A 17,261-nucleotide genomic window follows, 5' to 3' on the forward strand; every position below is an offset into this window, starting at 1 on the left:
ATATTAGAAAGTTTTGTTTTCAAGGTTGTTTTTTTTTTTTTTTCATGTATTGATTTTTTCTTTTTCCATATGGACCGTATGTTGAGTTAACAATTGTTGCTTATTGTTAAGGGATGACTCATAGACAGAGCTAGTGGAGCTAGTCATCGAGAGAAGCAGCCTCTGGGCCTAGACAAATTTAGTTTGCCTTTGGCAGCGGCGGAGTCAACAGCAAGTTCTCGGGTTAGAAAATAATTTTTATATTTTGGTTAGAAGTCGTTCAAGTAGCTGCACGTGCATTAGAAAATAAAATTAACAGTATTAGATTTTTGTGAGTTATTTTTTTGATAAAGTTAAATAATTTAAATGATAATTAACCAAACTATTTTATAGTGCTGCACGTGCAGCATCGTGGTTATTTACAAAAAGTACAAGTGTTTCGTTAATTAAATAATTTTCTCGATTGTTTCTTCGAATTGAAAAAATTATACAGGTAATAATTAATTTGTATAGACTTTTTCGTGATTTTTTATTGTTAAAAAAAAAGTGCTAGTGAGGTTAAATTAAATTATTATTTTTTTTTTGTCGTGGTTTTTATAATAGTTAATATAAAATTATTTCCAATTTTTTTTTTTCATTTAAATTTCAAAATAATATATTTTTTTTTTCTCATCGTGATTTTTATAATTAATTTTTTTTTTTTTAATATTTAAAAGTTTTAAACAATTATAATTTTTCATTGAAATAACCGTTAGAATTTTCCGAGCATGTTTCTTTAATTTCAACAGTTTCAAAACGTGTTTCTCAAATTTTTCTCGCGCAGTCAACTAATAGAAATAATAGTAGTGACCTCTAGTCTTTCTATAGCTTTCCTAGATAAATTATTTCAGTCCGTCTTCATGCTTTGCGGAGTGCGGTCAAGTTTTTTCGGCATTGTAAAATAAATTTGGTTAGAAATATTCGAAACATGTGCAGCATCGTGGCTTTTCCTTGTAAAATTTTTTTTTATTTAATTTTTTCGATAGAGTAAAATAATTTTAAAAGTTTTAACTAAAGTATTCATAATTACTGCACGTGTAGCCTCGTGGTTTTCGGTAAAAAATAAAAAAAAAAAAGTGCAAGTGTTTCGTCAATTAAATAATTTTCTCGATTGTTGGTTAAAAAAAATTATACAGGTAAATTAATTTGTGCAGACTTTCTCGTGGTTTTTAACTATAAAAAAAGTGCATGTTTAAATTAGATATACGCGAATATTATTTTTTTATTATCGTGACAATTAACCAATAATTATTGTTAAATTATTTCCAATTTTTTTTTTTTTCATTTAGATTTTAAATTAATATATATTTTTTTTTCTTGTCATGTTTTTACAATAATTATTACAAAATTATTTCTATTTTTTTATTTCATTTAGATTTTAAAATAATATTTTTTTTTTTTTGTCGTGATTTTTATAATTAGTTTTTTAAAAGATATTTAAAAGTTTTAAATAATTATAGATTTTTATTTGAAACACCGTTAGAATTTCCTCCGAACATATGTTTTTTTTATTTCGTCATCGTGCTGTACGACACGTGTTTTTCCAAATTTCTCTCGTAGTCAACCGATGACTCACCTGTAGACAATGAGTCATAGAAAATCGCAGCGACCTCTCATCTTCTTAGCCTTCCTAGATAAATTATTTCATTTTGCCTTCATTCTCTGCGGAGTGCGTTCAAGTTTTTTCGGTATTTTAAAATAAATTTGGTTAGAAATTTTTGAAACACGTGGTTTTTCCTTGGAAAATTTTTTTTGATTTAATTTTTTCGTCCGGTAAATTAATTTAGAAATTTAATTAGAATTATTTTAAATTAGCAAGTGAACATTCTCCGTGAAAAAGTAGTGTTTTAATATAAAAAAAAAAAAAAAATGTGCAAGTTTTAATAGTGCCTGTTACTTTTCTTGGATTATTGGTAACTACCTGGACAACTTCTACATGCAGGCTTTGATGAAAAGATTTTATTGGATTATTGGAATCTACCTGGACAACTTCTACAGAATATGGCTTTAATGGAAGGATTTTATTGGACTATTGGAATCTATCTGGACAACTTCTACAAGATTTTGCAGTTTGCAGTTATAAGGTAAGTTCCTCTAGATCGAGATCGACTAGTTGAAATTATTAACCCATCCCGGAAAAGTGCTTTAAATGTCCCTGAAGTTTCAAAAAAATTGTTGTTATATTTTTTAAAGCTTCTTGTCGTTCCATATTATTATTTAATTTTTTGTTTAGATTCATTTTGACTATTTTTTTTTTCTTCATTAATTAAATTCAATTTTTAAACAAAGTCAAAATGGGTCGACCCTGTCTTCCTCAAACAGAGTAGACGGGGGTGATTAGGATTTTATTATTATCTATCGTGATCATTTATACTAGATAAATAATCACTCTTTTTCTATTGCGATGCATATTAGTATGTAAGTTTTTTTTTTGATTGACGTTAGAGCACTTTTCCAATAAAACATTTTTATTTTACATTTTGTATTTAAATTTTGGGCGCGATTTTATTTTATTGAAATAGAAATACAATTAAATAAAAATATAAATTAAGATTTATTGGGTAAAAAAATTCATTAGATAATTATTTTATATAAGCTTGCATTAATCTTATGAGTCTTGTAATTAATTTTATCTTAATATAAATAATAAATTTTAATCAAATATGACTTTTCAGTAATATTACGTTGTTACTACTTGCTTTATAAATTTGGGAGATAATGGGTGATACGTAGATAATTTAAAAATAAAATAAATTCATAATATAAATATAAAATATACCTTTAAATTCTTTTTCACGAGTTATTTATTTAATAAATTGATTTTAGTATTATGGCAGTTCATTAGATTCTGAAGTATAAATTATCCTTTGACTTGAATTATTTGGGGTTGGATTGGGGGTTGCATAAGGGACAAAATAGAGTTTTTAGTTTTATAAAATCATTCAGAATTTTTCAGTGAGTAAGTGGGGATCATGGGATGCTAGGACAGACATGACCTCCACGTGGTGCATCCTGGTTAATGCCAAGAAGTCTGTTGGATATTTTTTTAAGGGAACAAATTGAATTACATGAATTTAAGAATATAGTCGATAATTTATTCGCGTCATAAATTTTACGAATATCAACCAGTGCGTACGTTTTGGGGATTGGGGGGGGGGAGGGGGATCGATTGTTTAATATAACTAAAATAAATTTAATTTAAATAGTACAGGTTAATTATGCAGGTGCTCCATGTGAGTGTTTTGGGTAATAATATCGGGAAAACTGTTCTCTATTTGCGTTTCGAACTTAAAAATATGATAAATAATTAAAAGTACATGTTAATTATGCAGGTGCTCTATGTGAGTAACCTGGGTAATATCGGGAAAACTGTACTCTATTTGCGTTTCGAATTTGAAAATATAATAAACAATTAAAAGTACATTTAAATTATGCAGGTGCTCCATGTGATGCATCCTGGGTAATGTCGGGAAAACTGTACTCTGTGTCACAAATTAAAAAATGTCAACCAATGCATATTTGTACGGGGAATTTTTCAATTCAAGAATAGATAAATTTATATATATAGTTTTACTGAAATCGACATTTGTAATTAGTCTTTTTTTTTTTTTTTTTTTTTTGATATTTTTCGCGAAAATTTAGCTGGCTACCAGATCCTGGTAGTTTGACGACAACAACTCTTGCAGTTAGCTCTCAAGCCCAGCTAAATTTTGTCAAGTCTTTAGTCTACCCCTATTTTGTGATAAATGATATACTTGAAGTATTCACCGGGCAGGATGGCGGCAGTTACTCGGACTGATCTATGGACTTCTGAAGTCAACTTGCACCCAAACTCAGCTGAACTATTTCTCGAATTCATAGAAAACTATGCGATATTCATTAGCATGCAGCTGCTACGTTGTGTCAATATGATTATCTGTGGCCTCTGGTCGGAACGCGAGACTGCTGAAGCAATTGTGTACTTATTAAAACCAAGTTGATTGTGTCAGTCGCAAATTAAAAAAAATTTGTTGTGAGACTTTAGTCATGAGGAATGAATGGCATTTATTTCAAGGTTTTTCTTGCCCTTACTCTTAGCTAAGTGATTTATTTGAAAATATTTACCTGACATACCAATCGCAGACTGGTATGAGTAATCAAATAAACAGAATTCTATTATTCTATGATTCTCGGCTAAATTTTTCTTAAGTCCTTACCGGTCCAGGGTACGGTGAGTTTAATCGAGAAATTCTGCCCCAATCTTAGCTTGATTAATTAAAATTTAGCTGGCTGTCAGATCCTGGCAGATTGACGACGATAACTTTTCGAAGTTATTATACTCTCAAGCCCAGCTAAATTTTTTTTAAGTCATTTATTGGTTCTGGTTGGCGGTGGGTGTCATCCATGCTCATTTCTAATTAACTGGTAAGTTGATCTCTAACGTAAACATACGTAGCGTATCTTAGATCCAATGATTTGTTTCGTTAAGTAATCTGCCCAAGCCAAGCAAGGGTTGCGCCGCAACTGCGTATAGAAGGCATTGCTTCACTGCTTATTCGCATCTTTTTCGTGAAATATCATGGGGGTTTTTTTTATTATTTTTTCGTTTTAGAGTTTTGAAAAATGTTCGATGTTAGCTAAACTATATGTATAATATTTATGGGTTTACTTAATTATGGCTTTAAATTTTTGGGTGGTAGCTAGTGTGAATTTTTGGGAAAAAATGTTTAATTTTTTAAAATTTGAATATAGTATTTATAATATGAAAAGTGTATGTAAATTATGCAGCTAGGTGCTCCGTGTGAGTATCCTAGGTAATCTCGGGAAAACGGTACTATATTATTGTGTCACAAAATCAAAAATATCGGTCGATGCGGCTTCGTAGGGGGGAATTTACTTGGCTATTTGCTGAGAAAATTAACCGGATTACATTGGATTATTGGAATATACCTTGACATTTTCTACATGGCTTTGCTGAGAGAATTTTATTGAACTATTGGAGACTACCTTGACGTTTTCTACATGGCTTTGCTGAGAGGAATTTTATTGGATTATTGGAGTCCACCTTGACGATTTCTACATGGCTTAGCTGAAAGGAATTTTATTGGATTATTGGGGTCCACTTTGACGATTTCTACATGGCTTAGCTGAGAGGATTTAATTGGATTATTGGAGACTACCTGGACTACCTTTGAGAATTTTGCTGGTTGCTGTAATAAGGTAAGTTCCTCTAGATCGAAACTGACTAGTTGTAATTATTAACCTATCCCAGAAAAGTGCTTTAATATCCTTGAAGTTACAAAAAAATGTATGCTATATTTTTTTGAAGCTTCTTGTCGTTCCAAATTATATATTATTTGATTTGTTGTTTAGATTTATTTTGACTGATTTTTTTCATAATTTATATTTAATTTTTATGGCAAATTAAATGTCGGTAGTATGAAAGTCAAAATGAATTGACCCTGTCTTCCTCAAACAGAGTAGACGGGGGTGATTAGGATTTATTATTATCTATCGTGATAATTTATAATAGATAAATTATCACCCTTTTCCAATCGCGATGTATGTTAATATGTAAGATTTTTTTATTTGATATTTTACGCACTTTTCCAAATAATGTATTAATAATATTTCAGGATTTTGTTTTTCAGGATTTCAATTGTTTCAAGTTTTTTATTGTTTGACACGATTTTAATATTTCGAAGCTGATTTTATTTGTTTCAGGATTTTCAAGGCTTTGTCATCTGCTGTTTCTTGAGGATCATATTTCGGATACAAAAGGATCACATATTTAGAATCAGCAACGAGTTTTGTATAATGACATACAGTGAATCAAGCTTGTAGAAATGCCTTATCACAACGAGTGATAATGGCATAGTGAATTAAGTGGAACTAAGCTCAGAAATGTCCTATCACAGCAAGTGATAGTGGCATAGTGAATCAAACCCTAAAATGTCCTATCAAAGCAAGTGATAGTGGCATAGTGAATCAAACCTTAAAATGTCCTATCACATCGAGTGATAGTGGCATAGTGAATTAACCCTTAAAATGTCCTATCACAGCGAGTGATAGTGGCATACGTGAATCAAGCCTTTTTTCGTTTATTTTTTTTTTACAATTGCGTCGACTGAACAGTACTGTTATGCGAGCGAAATCGAAACATTTAAATCCGTGCATCGAAATAATTTTATAGCTGCAGCTAGATAACGTGCGAAAAGCGTAGTGGATTAGGTCTACTGGAGAAACCACTTTTTTAAAAAAAAAACGAGTCAATGTCTTACCTCTTGGGTGACTGGGAAAAGACACGTAGAAAATAATTAATAATTAATTTGTAATTTAATAATATTCAAGACCGTAAGACTGTAAGAGTCATGGAAATTTTTTGTTTTTAACATCTATTTTATTTTCCACCCGTATATTAAAAATTTTTACTATAAATAATTACCTTTTTGCTTATTATATTATCTTGATAGAAATTCAATTTTTTTTCTAGAAATTATACAGCGAAAATCTAAAATTATCAAGGGCTTATAATTAAAAGAGGTAAATTTTTCTAAACATTAAAATCCTGTTTGCTCATTAAGTTATCCTGTTAGGAATTTTAATTTTTTTCATAGAAAATTAACAGCAAAAATTTAAAGTTATCAGGGAAACATGAATCTTATTTTTTAATTTCCTATTTGTAGTTGACGAAGAACAACAGAGTTTGAAATCGACAAGTACACAAGCTTGAAAGCAAAAAAAGACATGATTATTAGATTATTACTATAATTTTTTTTTCTTTTAGTTTTAACTTTATTATGTGAAAACTCACATTTTTGAATGTTGCTAAATTCATAATATAAAAAGGACCACCAGTAATTAAAATTGGTTCTTGTGTCCGCATAATTGTGAATGTTAAAATTTTATAAATTTCAAAATTTTGTTTTTTATCATCAATATTCACTAATTGTTCCCAGTTTGATGAAAATAATGAGTCACCAACTTCGAGTCCCTTTAATTGAATTAAATTTATACAATACTATCATACTAAAAAAAACTATAAGTTTCAAAATAAATAAACTAACCAATTCTTCAATTTGTGTTCCCAAATAACAGTATACAAATAATTCAAGAGCAATTCCTATTGTATACTCAATTATACTTGATAATTCAAGAATAGAATCAAGATTTGTCTGTAAAAAAAAAACAAAATTACTGTTCAATAATTAAAATTAAAAGTTTTCTATTTTGAAACTTGTTGTTGAATATAAATATCAAAAATAATTTAATATTACCGTAAAAGGTAGTATTGATACTTGTAAAGAAACAATACACAAAGCAACAACATTTTCAATACACTGAGCAAACATTGCGCCATTTGAATAGTCTTCATAAGCTTCATGTAATCTAAAAAACAATTTCATAAAAAATAATTAACAATTGATTATAAAAATTTAATCAATTAATCAGTTATGAATAATTAAAAATTATTTGAATTACTTTAAAATTTTTCCATGATAAATAATACAGTTTATCAATTTTTCCTTAAACTTTTTGCTTGGATTGTTTGATCTATTAAATTCATTGAAATATATCATTAATAAAATTAAAACAAAAGTTATATAGAAATATAATTATTATAGAATAAAATTTACTTGAGAATTGATTCAATATCATTTTTATCAAGGATGCATTCATTCAAATATGACAAATGACCACGAATATGTATTAAAATTGTGACGAATAAAATATCACAACAACTTAATCCAATTCCACTACTCAGTATGCCAAATGTTTCAAATAAATATAGTGCTATGTATCTCCATTTATTCGTTATTTCAAATGGAGCCACCATAACTGATGGATAACTTCTTGATAGACTAATATTTTCATTATTATTATCATTAATAATAAAATTTTTATATGCATCACTAATAAGTGGACCAAGACACCAATGTACTGAACCTCCAACAACCATTAATTGCCAAAAAATGAAAAAAATTTCTGAATCTTTTATACATTCATTAACTTTATTATCTGAAATTATATTTGATGTCAAGTTTTTTTTTTTTTTTCTATAGATAAAATAAATAAATACCTTTGTAATTAATATAAATTTTGAAGCTTGATTTGTAACAAACTTGAAGTAATTTAATTACTCTTTTTAGTCCATTTAAACTTAATAAACAATGAATCCATTTGTACAAAGCGACGGCTATTAGAAAATTAAAATATTATTTTTTTTTATTCTATAAATTTTATTATTTTTATTTAATATTTGTTTATTATATTTTTACCATTGAAACACAAGTCGGGTATATAGGCTGATAATGATGGTAAATCATGAATGTTTTTACAACTTATTATTTGTCCAAGAACTAGTAAAAAATTAAATGTTAAAAAAAATATGACAAAACAATAACTACATAATTTTGTGATGAATGATTTTTCGAAATGGCTGGGTGAAAATTTTATAAAACTAAAAATATTAAATAATCGAGTTTTAGATATATCAAAATCAAATGGATCTTGATTTTCTATATTTTTTCTATTATTTTTATGAGTCATTATTTATAAAATAATAATTTTTTGAGACTAGAAAATTTTAATTCCAATTGCAAGGACGTTAAGTTAACTTTTGCACAGTGGTTTCTCTTCTGAAAATATATTTTTTTACACGCATGGGTAATAGACTTTTTTCATTGTCTTATATCAAAGTGTTTTTTTCTTAACTCCAACAGAGAACAGCTGTTTCTTATTTCGGAAATTACATAGTAGTAATTTTTTTTTGAAAAGTAAAACTGTTTTTTTTTTTTTTTAAATTTATTATTCCTTTAGAAGTTATAAAAGAAAAAATTTCATATCACGCGAGTTTTTTTTTACTAGAAAGTTTCCCAATAATCAAATAATCAATAATACTTTTATTTTTTTTTCGTTTGATAGAGGAAATAAAAGAAAATAAATTATCAGTTGGGTTCTCTTTCAAGTCGTGAAATAAAAAGAAAAAAATAGTTCAATCAAAGTGATTTAATTTCTTAGTGAAAAAAAATTGAAACCATTAAAAATATAGATAAAAATTTCGATAAAAAGTTTTTTTAGTTTTGTTTTCTCTATAAATAAACAACAAAAATTAAAAACTAAAAATATGCTCATATAATATTTTAATATCGATTTACAAGAATTGACAAAATAATTTTTAGCTTAACATTTCCATTAATTTAATTAAATACACAATTTATTTTGAATCAATTCAATCAGTCGTTTGTAATTGTCGTAAGACAACTGAATTTGAAATAGACATATATGCCAGCTATAAAAGAATTAAAATTAATTTAATTAAGTGTGCTAATTTATGTTGAAGCTATTTAAATATTTTTAATACTAACCTTTTTAAAAGTTTCCAAATTAAAAATATAAAACGGGCCACCGGTTATTATAATAGGCTTTTGTGAACGCATTATTCCAAGTTTCAAAATATTTTGAATTTTTATTTGAATTTTGTCATTGCATTTTTCCCAATTGGATGAAAAAAACGAGTCACTTACTTCATGTCCCTGTTGATAATAAATTATTTTAATAATATATGTTTTTTATTTAAGAAAACCATTATTTTTATTATATAATTTAACAAACCAATTCTTCAAGTTTTGTTCCATAATAACAAAATGCAAATAATTCGATAAATATGCCCATGGAATATTCAATCATACTCGTAAATGCAACAATAAAATCAATACCTGGCTAAAAATTAAAAGAAAAAAAAAACATAATATTATTATTATATTGTTTACCAGGTTTCTTTTTAAAATAGATAAAATATTAATTTAAAATTCATACAGAATAATGCATTGTTGATGCTTGTAATGACACCAGACACAATGAAATTATATTCTCAATACACTGCGCAAACATTGCACCATTTGAATAGCTCAAATAATTTTCATGTACCCTAAAAAATAATTAATCAATATCAGTTATATTAAATTTATTTATCAACACTTTTATTAAATTAAATTACTTTAAAATTTGATCATGAAAAATGACACAATTTTTCAACTTTTCTTTCAATTTTTCACTTGGATTTTTTGATCTGTAAAATTAAAAATTATTAATTATTTTAAACAATAATAAAAATGTTAATATAAAAATTTTTACTTGAGAATTAATTGTATATTATTTTCATCAATAAGACAATTATTTAAATATCTTAAATGAGCACAAATATACATAATAATACTGATTAAAATAACATCACATCCACTCATTCCGATAGCTGAAAAAAGTATGCCTAAAGATTGAAACAAAAACATTAATAGATATTTAGTTAGAGTATCTATTTCAATTGGAAATGTTGCACCATTTGGATAACTTCTTAATAAAGTCATATTTTTATTATTTCTATCAATATCTTTATTGATATAAAAATCACTTGTCAATGGTGTTAGACACCACTGTACTACTCCAAGTATCGTAAATGGAAACCAAACTATCATAAAATATTCTGATGCTTTTTTAGCATCTAACATTTCTTGATGATAAATTTTATATTCTAAAATATTAAAATTAATTCCATCATTTTTAATTATCATTAGTTAAAAATTATTATACCTTTATCGTTGTTATTGATTAGATAACCCACTTGATGACAATTATTTAATAGCTCAATGATTTCTTTGAGACTGTCAAACTTGAGAATACAATGATACCATTTATAAGTTCCGAGACCTAGATCAATTATTTAAAACAGAAACTGTTATTATTAATTTTAAAAAAATTATAATAATCATTTAATAGTTTCTATAATATTTTGTGTTATTAATTTTTTAATTATTATCATTAGTGTGTATTTTTTTTTCATTAAAAAATAATTAAACTTGATTCTAAATTAATGAAATTAAATTAAATTAAAGTTACGTACCTATGAAACATAATTCTATTACACGTTGTGAGAATGAAGGCATATCACGAACATCCTTAAAGCTCACTATTTGTAAAATACATCCTGATGTGGCACAACCAAGAGAAATTATGACAAAACAAGTACTGCATAATTTTTTAATAAATGATAATTCACTATAACTCGGTGAAATTTTCATAAAACAAAGAATACTAAACAAACGACTTAAATATGTCTCGAATTTAAACAAGTCTTCTTTTTTTATATGTTCTTTAAATTCTACCATTTTCGATGATGTACAGAGCCAATGTGTTTCGATTTTTTATTTTTATTGTCTTCTTACTTTGCACATTACTTAAAAATCCAAGTGATATTTTTTTTATCTATACGTACATAATATATTGTTGGAATATAATTTTATTTTCGAAGAATAAAAATTTTAAATTCTGATTGACGTAGTTTTTTTTTTTTATATTCTTACAATGTATTTATTTTAAATTTTTTTTTCAACATGTGTATCTTTTCACATTCGATTTTTTAAAATATAAAAATAATGTTCCTTATGATGTGAGGGGTGCATTTTCACGATGACATTTTTAGTATCGAATGTACATTTTAAACACATGGTCAATCGGAATATTTAATATTATATAAAATAAAATTTTCTACCAATGTTCGATATTTTATTTTTATATATTCCCGGAAAAATAGGGTATCCGTAATATAGAAGCCTCCCTTTGAAACATGTCACATGTAAATTTTTTTATTATTATTAATAATAAATATTTTTTTATTCTTTGTATTTTTATATAAAAATTGATCAAAAAAAAAAGTAACATTTTAAAGTAAAAAATAAAAACTCAAACATTTAAACGGAATATTTAATATTTTTTTTTTCGACAATAAGTTTCCTCACAAAAAAGTCTCTCTCTCTCTTTGAGGTGACATATGAATTTTTTATCAATATACAATAGATATTTCATTTTTTTTTTTATTATTATATAAAAATTGAAAATGAAAAGAAAAGAAAATTATTTCCAAGTAACAAACTTACTTTGTTGTTCTCTTACAAAGTATAAACGAAATAAAAATTTTTTTTTTCTCTTTTATAATATTCGACATTTGTATTTTTATTTTTTGCTTCATTATTTATTTATAAATATATATATATATTATTTTTTGTCATCAAGGAAACATTGTACATGCATATGCCTCAGTATTATTTTTTCATTCTCAGTGTAAAGTTGGTTCTTACAATTTCAATCACCACAATAACACAATTTTTTATCTTTTTTTTATAACTGTAATTTATTTCGTGTAAAAAAATGGTGCAGAAAAAATAATATATAATCAATTTAATATTAAACTTTATATATTTATTTATTTTAAATTATTTTAATCGTAATATTAATTTATCCATCTGCCATTTGTCGAAGTACAATAGCATTCGAAATGGACATATAAGCCAACTATAATCAAAAACAATCAATTAATTAAATCAAGTAAGTTAAATTGTTTCAAAGTCATTTGAATATTTTTTTTCAAATAATAACCGTTTTAAAAGTTTCCAAATTTAGAATATAAAATGGACCTCCAGTTATAATTATCGGCTTTTGTGCACGCATTATTCCAAGTTTTATTATATTTTGAATTTTATCTTGAATATCTTGGCACTTTTTATCAATTTTTAATTTATCCCAATTTGAAAAAAAAAATGAATCACTTACTTCATGTCCCTGTTGATAATAATACATGTTTTTCATTCAAAAAAATAATTATTTTTACTATAATTTAACAAACCAATTCTTCAAGTTTCGTGCCATAATAACAAAATGCAAATAATTCGAAAGATATACCCATTGAATATTCAATCATACTCGTAAATGCAACAATAAAATCGATACCTGGCTAAAAATTAAAAGAAAAAAAAACATAATATTATTATTATATTGTTTACCAGGTTTATTTTTAAAATAGATAAAATATTAATTTAAAATACATACAGAATAATGCATTGTTGATGCTTGTAATGACACCAAACACAATGCAATAATATTCTGAATACACTGTGCAAACATTGCACCATTTGAATAGCTCAAATAATTTTCATGTACCCTAAAAAATAATTAATCAATATCAGTTATATTAAATTTATTTATTAATACTTTTATTAAATTAAATTACTTTAAAATTTGATCATGATAAATAACACAATTTTTCAACTTTTCTTTTAATTTTTCACTTGGATTTTTCGATCTGTTAAATTAAAAATTATTCATTATTATAAACAAGAATAGAAAATTTTTATTTATATATTATTTCAATGATTTAGCTCTGTAGATTTAATTTAATATTTTTAATACTAAATATAATTTATTATAAAAATTTTTACCTGAGAATTGATTGAATATTATTTTCATCAATAAGACGACTATTTAAATATTTTAAATGAGCACAAATATACATCATAAGACTAACTAAAAGTATATCACAAGAACTCATTCCTATTGCTGAAAAAAGTATACCCAAAGATTGATACAAAAATATTAATAGATATTTAGTTAGAGTATCTATTTCAATTGGAATTGTAGCACCGTTTGGATAACTTCTTGATAAACTTATATTTTCATTATTTTTATCAATATCTTTATTGTTATAAAAATCACTTGTCAATGGTGTCAAACACCATTGTGATATAGCAGCTATCACAAAGACATACCACAAAATCATAAAATATTCTGATGATTTTTTAGCATACAATATTTCTCGATGATAAATTTTATAATCTAAAATTTTGTTATTAATTTCATTAATTTTTTTTTTCTTTATTTTCTGATAATTTTTACCTTTATCACTGTCATCGATTTTGTAACCCATTTGGTGACAAATATTTAATAGCTTAATGAGTTCTTTGAGTCCATCAAATTTTAGTATACAATGGTACCATTTATAAGTTCCGAGACCTACATCAATTATTTAAAAAAGAAACTGTTATTATTAATTTTAAAAAAATTATAATAATCATTTAATAGTTTCTATAATATTTTGTGTTATCAATTTTTTAATTATTATCATCAGTGTGTATTTTTTTTTCTCATTAAAAAATAATTAAACTTGATTCTAAATTAATGGAATTAAATTAAATTAAAGTTACGTACCTAAGAAACATAATTCTATTACACGTTGTGAGAATGAAGGCATATCATGAACATCCTTAAAGCTCACTATTTGTAAAATACATCCTGATGTGGCAAAACCAAGAGAAATTATGACAAAACAAGTACTGCATAATTTTTTAATAAATGATAATTCACTATAACTCGGTGAAATTTTCATAAAACAAAGAATACTAAACAAACGAGTTATATATGTCTCAAACTTAAACAAGTCTTCTTTTTTTATATGTTCTTTAAACTCTACCATTTTCGATAATGTATATAGAATCAATGTGTTTTTATTTTTTATTTTTATTATCTTCTCACTTTGTAGAATCACTTTTCATACTAAAAGAAAAATCCATCGTACAGTTTTTCTGTACATAATATATTGTTAGAATTTAATTTAATTTTCAAAGAATAAAAATTTTAAATTCTGATTGACATAGTTCTTTTTTTTATTTTTTCTTGACAGTGTATTTATTTTAAATTTATCTTCCATGTGTCTTTTTTCACATTCGATTATTTTAAAATATAAAAATAATATTCTCAATATAAAATGAAGGGTATAATTTTCACGATGACATTTTTATTATCGAATATACATTTTTAAAAAAAACTCACATGGTCAATCGGAATATTTAATATTATATAAAAGTTTTTCCCTTACAACTTATTTTTATTCGTGGAAAAAAAATTAATCGTAATAAATTCTCCCTTTTGAACATGTGACATATGAATTTTTTATTATTATACATGTATATACAATATTTTATTCTTTTTATTTTACATGAAAAATTTTAAAATTAGAAAAAAGAAACATATTTTAAAATAAAATAAAATATTACGAAGGTGGGACGCTTCGCGTTACCTACGTATTTTATTTTTTCTTTTATAACAAATAAATTTTCTCCCTATTTTTTTTTCCTTTATTATTTATTCATAAATTCATATTATTTTTGTCATCAAACAAACATTGAACATGCGTATCCCTCAGTATTATTTTATCATTCTCAACGTTCACTTCGAACATTATAAAACGTTGTAAAAATAATAAAAATTAATTTCTTTTAAAATTAATAAAATTGAATATATAATAGTCATAAAGTGTCTTTAATTAATTAATAATTTTCATAATAATATATATGTGTCCAAGTTGCTAGTCAATTTATTTACGCAATAAATTAATTGTGACAAAAAAGAAAATATTTGATTATTTTTGTAATCTGCAGAGTTATGATGATAAACAAAAATATATTAAATTTATTTGATAAATAATATTAACTTTTATTTAAAATGGTAGATACATGCAGTATTTGCTCAACTAAAACATTCCATTTAACATCGTTATTTGTAACTGATGACGGTAAAAAATGGAGAGATTCAGGACTATTAAAAATGGTTGAAGTTTGTAAAAGAATTAAAATAATAAAATCAGTTAAAAAAATACCAATGATTTGTAATCCATGTATTTACAAAATAAGTAAATCTTTTTACAATATCAATAATCATAAAAATCATCAAGATAAACGTACTGTTGTGTGTGAAACCATTAAATCATCAGGTAAATTTTATACAAACACAAAAAAAAAAAAACACTTGATTAATTATTTGCCTAATTATTATTTTTAGATGAATCAAAAATACCTGCAGTTGAAGAAAATAAAAACACTGATTATATCAAAGAAAAAAGTCAATTAAATAAACGTCCTCGTAATGAATCTCATGACAATGCAATCAGAAAAAAATTATGTCAAAGAAATGAAGAAATAATTGAGCCAGTGATTAAACAAGATTTGATAAATAATCTTGATAATGATTGTCTTGCAAAAATATTTTTATATCTACCAACGATTGAATTATTTTACATAGAACAAGGTATATAATTTTGATATTTTATTTTTTCAACAATATCATGAATTAATTAAATTTTATTGTTTTGTTTTTTTAGTATGTCAACGATGGAAACTTGTTGTACAATTAGCATGGCAAGATACAAAAAAGTACATTGATAATCTGTACAAAAATTGTAATTTATTAAAACAATTACATATTGAAAAAATAATTAATCGTTGTGGTCATCATCTTAATCATTTGGTACTTTCAAAAAATTGTGATTCTAGTATTATTAAAATAATTGCTGATAATTGTCATAATCTTGTTCGGCTTGAATTAAAATTTAAAACAATTAATGAAAATAATTTTACACGTGTTTTTTCAAGAATGGCTAAATTAAAAGTAATTAAAATTGAAGATAATCGTGATCGTTTTAACACAAATGATCATATTACTCATATTCTGGACAGTATTCCAGAAGGCATTGAAGAAATTTTTTTTCATTCAGCTTGTAATGTGTTACAAATATCTCACAAATTTTCATCAGTAAGTTTCATCTGTTCTAACAATAAAAAAACATAATTAAATGTAAACTTTTTTTTTCAACAGGCTTTTGAACATTTTAATGCAATACGTTTAATTTCATTGCAACATTGTGAATTTGGTCTTGATTTGATGCAAAAAATTTCACTTAAAAAAACAATAATATATATTGATTTTGAAAAATCTGTTTTGAAATCAGGCTTGCCATTATTATCAAATTTAATTAATTTAAAACATTTAAATTTAGATTTTGTTATGGGTTGTACGAGCGAAGCACTTGTTCATATTACTGATGAATGTAAAAATATCAAGTATTTAAATTTAAGTGCATGTTTAGGAATTTCTAATAATGCTCTGATTAATATTAAAAAATTAATTAATTTAGAAAGCTTGTATCTTCAATATTTACAAAATGTTAATGAAAATGTTTTAACTGGAATTATTGAAAATTGTAAAAATTTAAAATGTTTAAATATTGCTGCATGTTCAAGTATACCTGGATCTGTTCTTGATGAAATTAACAGATTAAATAAATTAGAAAAACTTGTAATAACACGACTAGACAATGCCACTGATTTTATGTTAATTGGATTTTATAATTTAAAAATTTTAAGATGTTCAAGATGTACAAATATTACTGATTGTGGTATCATGTTTGTCATTCAAAATTGTCATAATCTTGAAGATTTAAGAGTTGATGAGACTGGTGTTACTGATAAATCAATTCATTGTGCTGTTGAACAGACAAAATTACGCAAAAATAATGTTGTTTTACAACTTGTTATAAGCTTAACAATGTTGAAAAAAATTGATGATTCAATAAACACATCATCATTTTTAAAAATTTTAAG

At 25.0% G+C, this 17,261-nt stretch overlaps 3 protein-coding genes across 3 annotated transcripts; 1 reads left to right on the forward strand and 2 right to left on the reverse strand.

Moving 5' to 3' along the window:
* Positions 1-6,665: 6,665 nt before the first annotated feature.
* On the reverse strand, positions 6,666-7,957 carry LOC122856245 (odorant receptor 9a-like). The gene is made up of 6 exons (XM_044157937.1): positions 7,689-7,957; positions 7,275-7,386; positions 7,065-7,172; positions 6,947-6,991; positions 6,812-6,916; positions 6,666-6,725 (listed from the first exon to the last, which is right to left on the reverse strand). The coding sequence occupies exons 1-6, from the start codon at positions 7,955-7,957 to the stop codon at positions 6,666-6,668; spliced, it is 699 nt and encodes a 232-aa protein (XP_044013872.1).
* Positions 7,958-9,229: 1,272 nt separating this feature from the next.
* LOC122856978 (putative odorant receptor 92a) lies at positions 9,230-11,162 on the reverse strand. Its single transcript, XM_044158919.1, has 8 exons — positions 10,898-11,162; positions 10,588-10,704; positions 10,135-10,528; positions 9,998-10,069; positions 9,817-9,928; positions 9,613-9,720; positions 9,366-9,533; positions 9,230-9,289 (listed from the first exon to the last, which is right to left on the reverse strand). Exons 1-8 carry the CDS (start codon positions 11,160-11,162, stop codon positions 9,230-9,232), a joined length of 1,296 nt encoding a protein of 431 aa, XP_044014854.1.
* Positions 11,163-15,047: 3,885 nt separating this feature from the next.
* Positions 15,048-17,222, forward strand: LOC122856246 (F-box/LRR-repeat protein 2-like). The gene is made up of 6 exons (XM_044157938.1): positions 15,048-15,595; positions 15,664-15,909; positions 15,983-16,413; positions 16,477-16,721; positions 17,025-17,145; positions 17,199-17,222. The coding sequence occupies exons 1-6, from the start codon at positions 15,328-15,330 to the stop codon at positions 17,220-17,222; spliced, it is 1,335 nt and encodes a 444-aa protein (XP_044013873.1). The 5' UTR covers positions 15,048-15,327.
* Positions 17,223-17,261: the final 39 nt, after the last annotated feature.

This window comes from Aphidius gifuensis, linkage group LG5 (assembly GCF_014905175.1).
Source record: "Aphidius gifuensis isolate YNYX2018 linkage group LG5, ASM1490517v1, whole genome shotgun sequence".
NCBI lineage: Eukaryota > Metazoa > Arthropoda > Insecta > Hymenoptera > Braconidae > Aphidius > Aphidius gifuensis.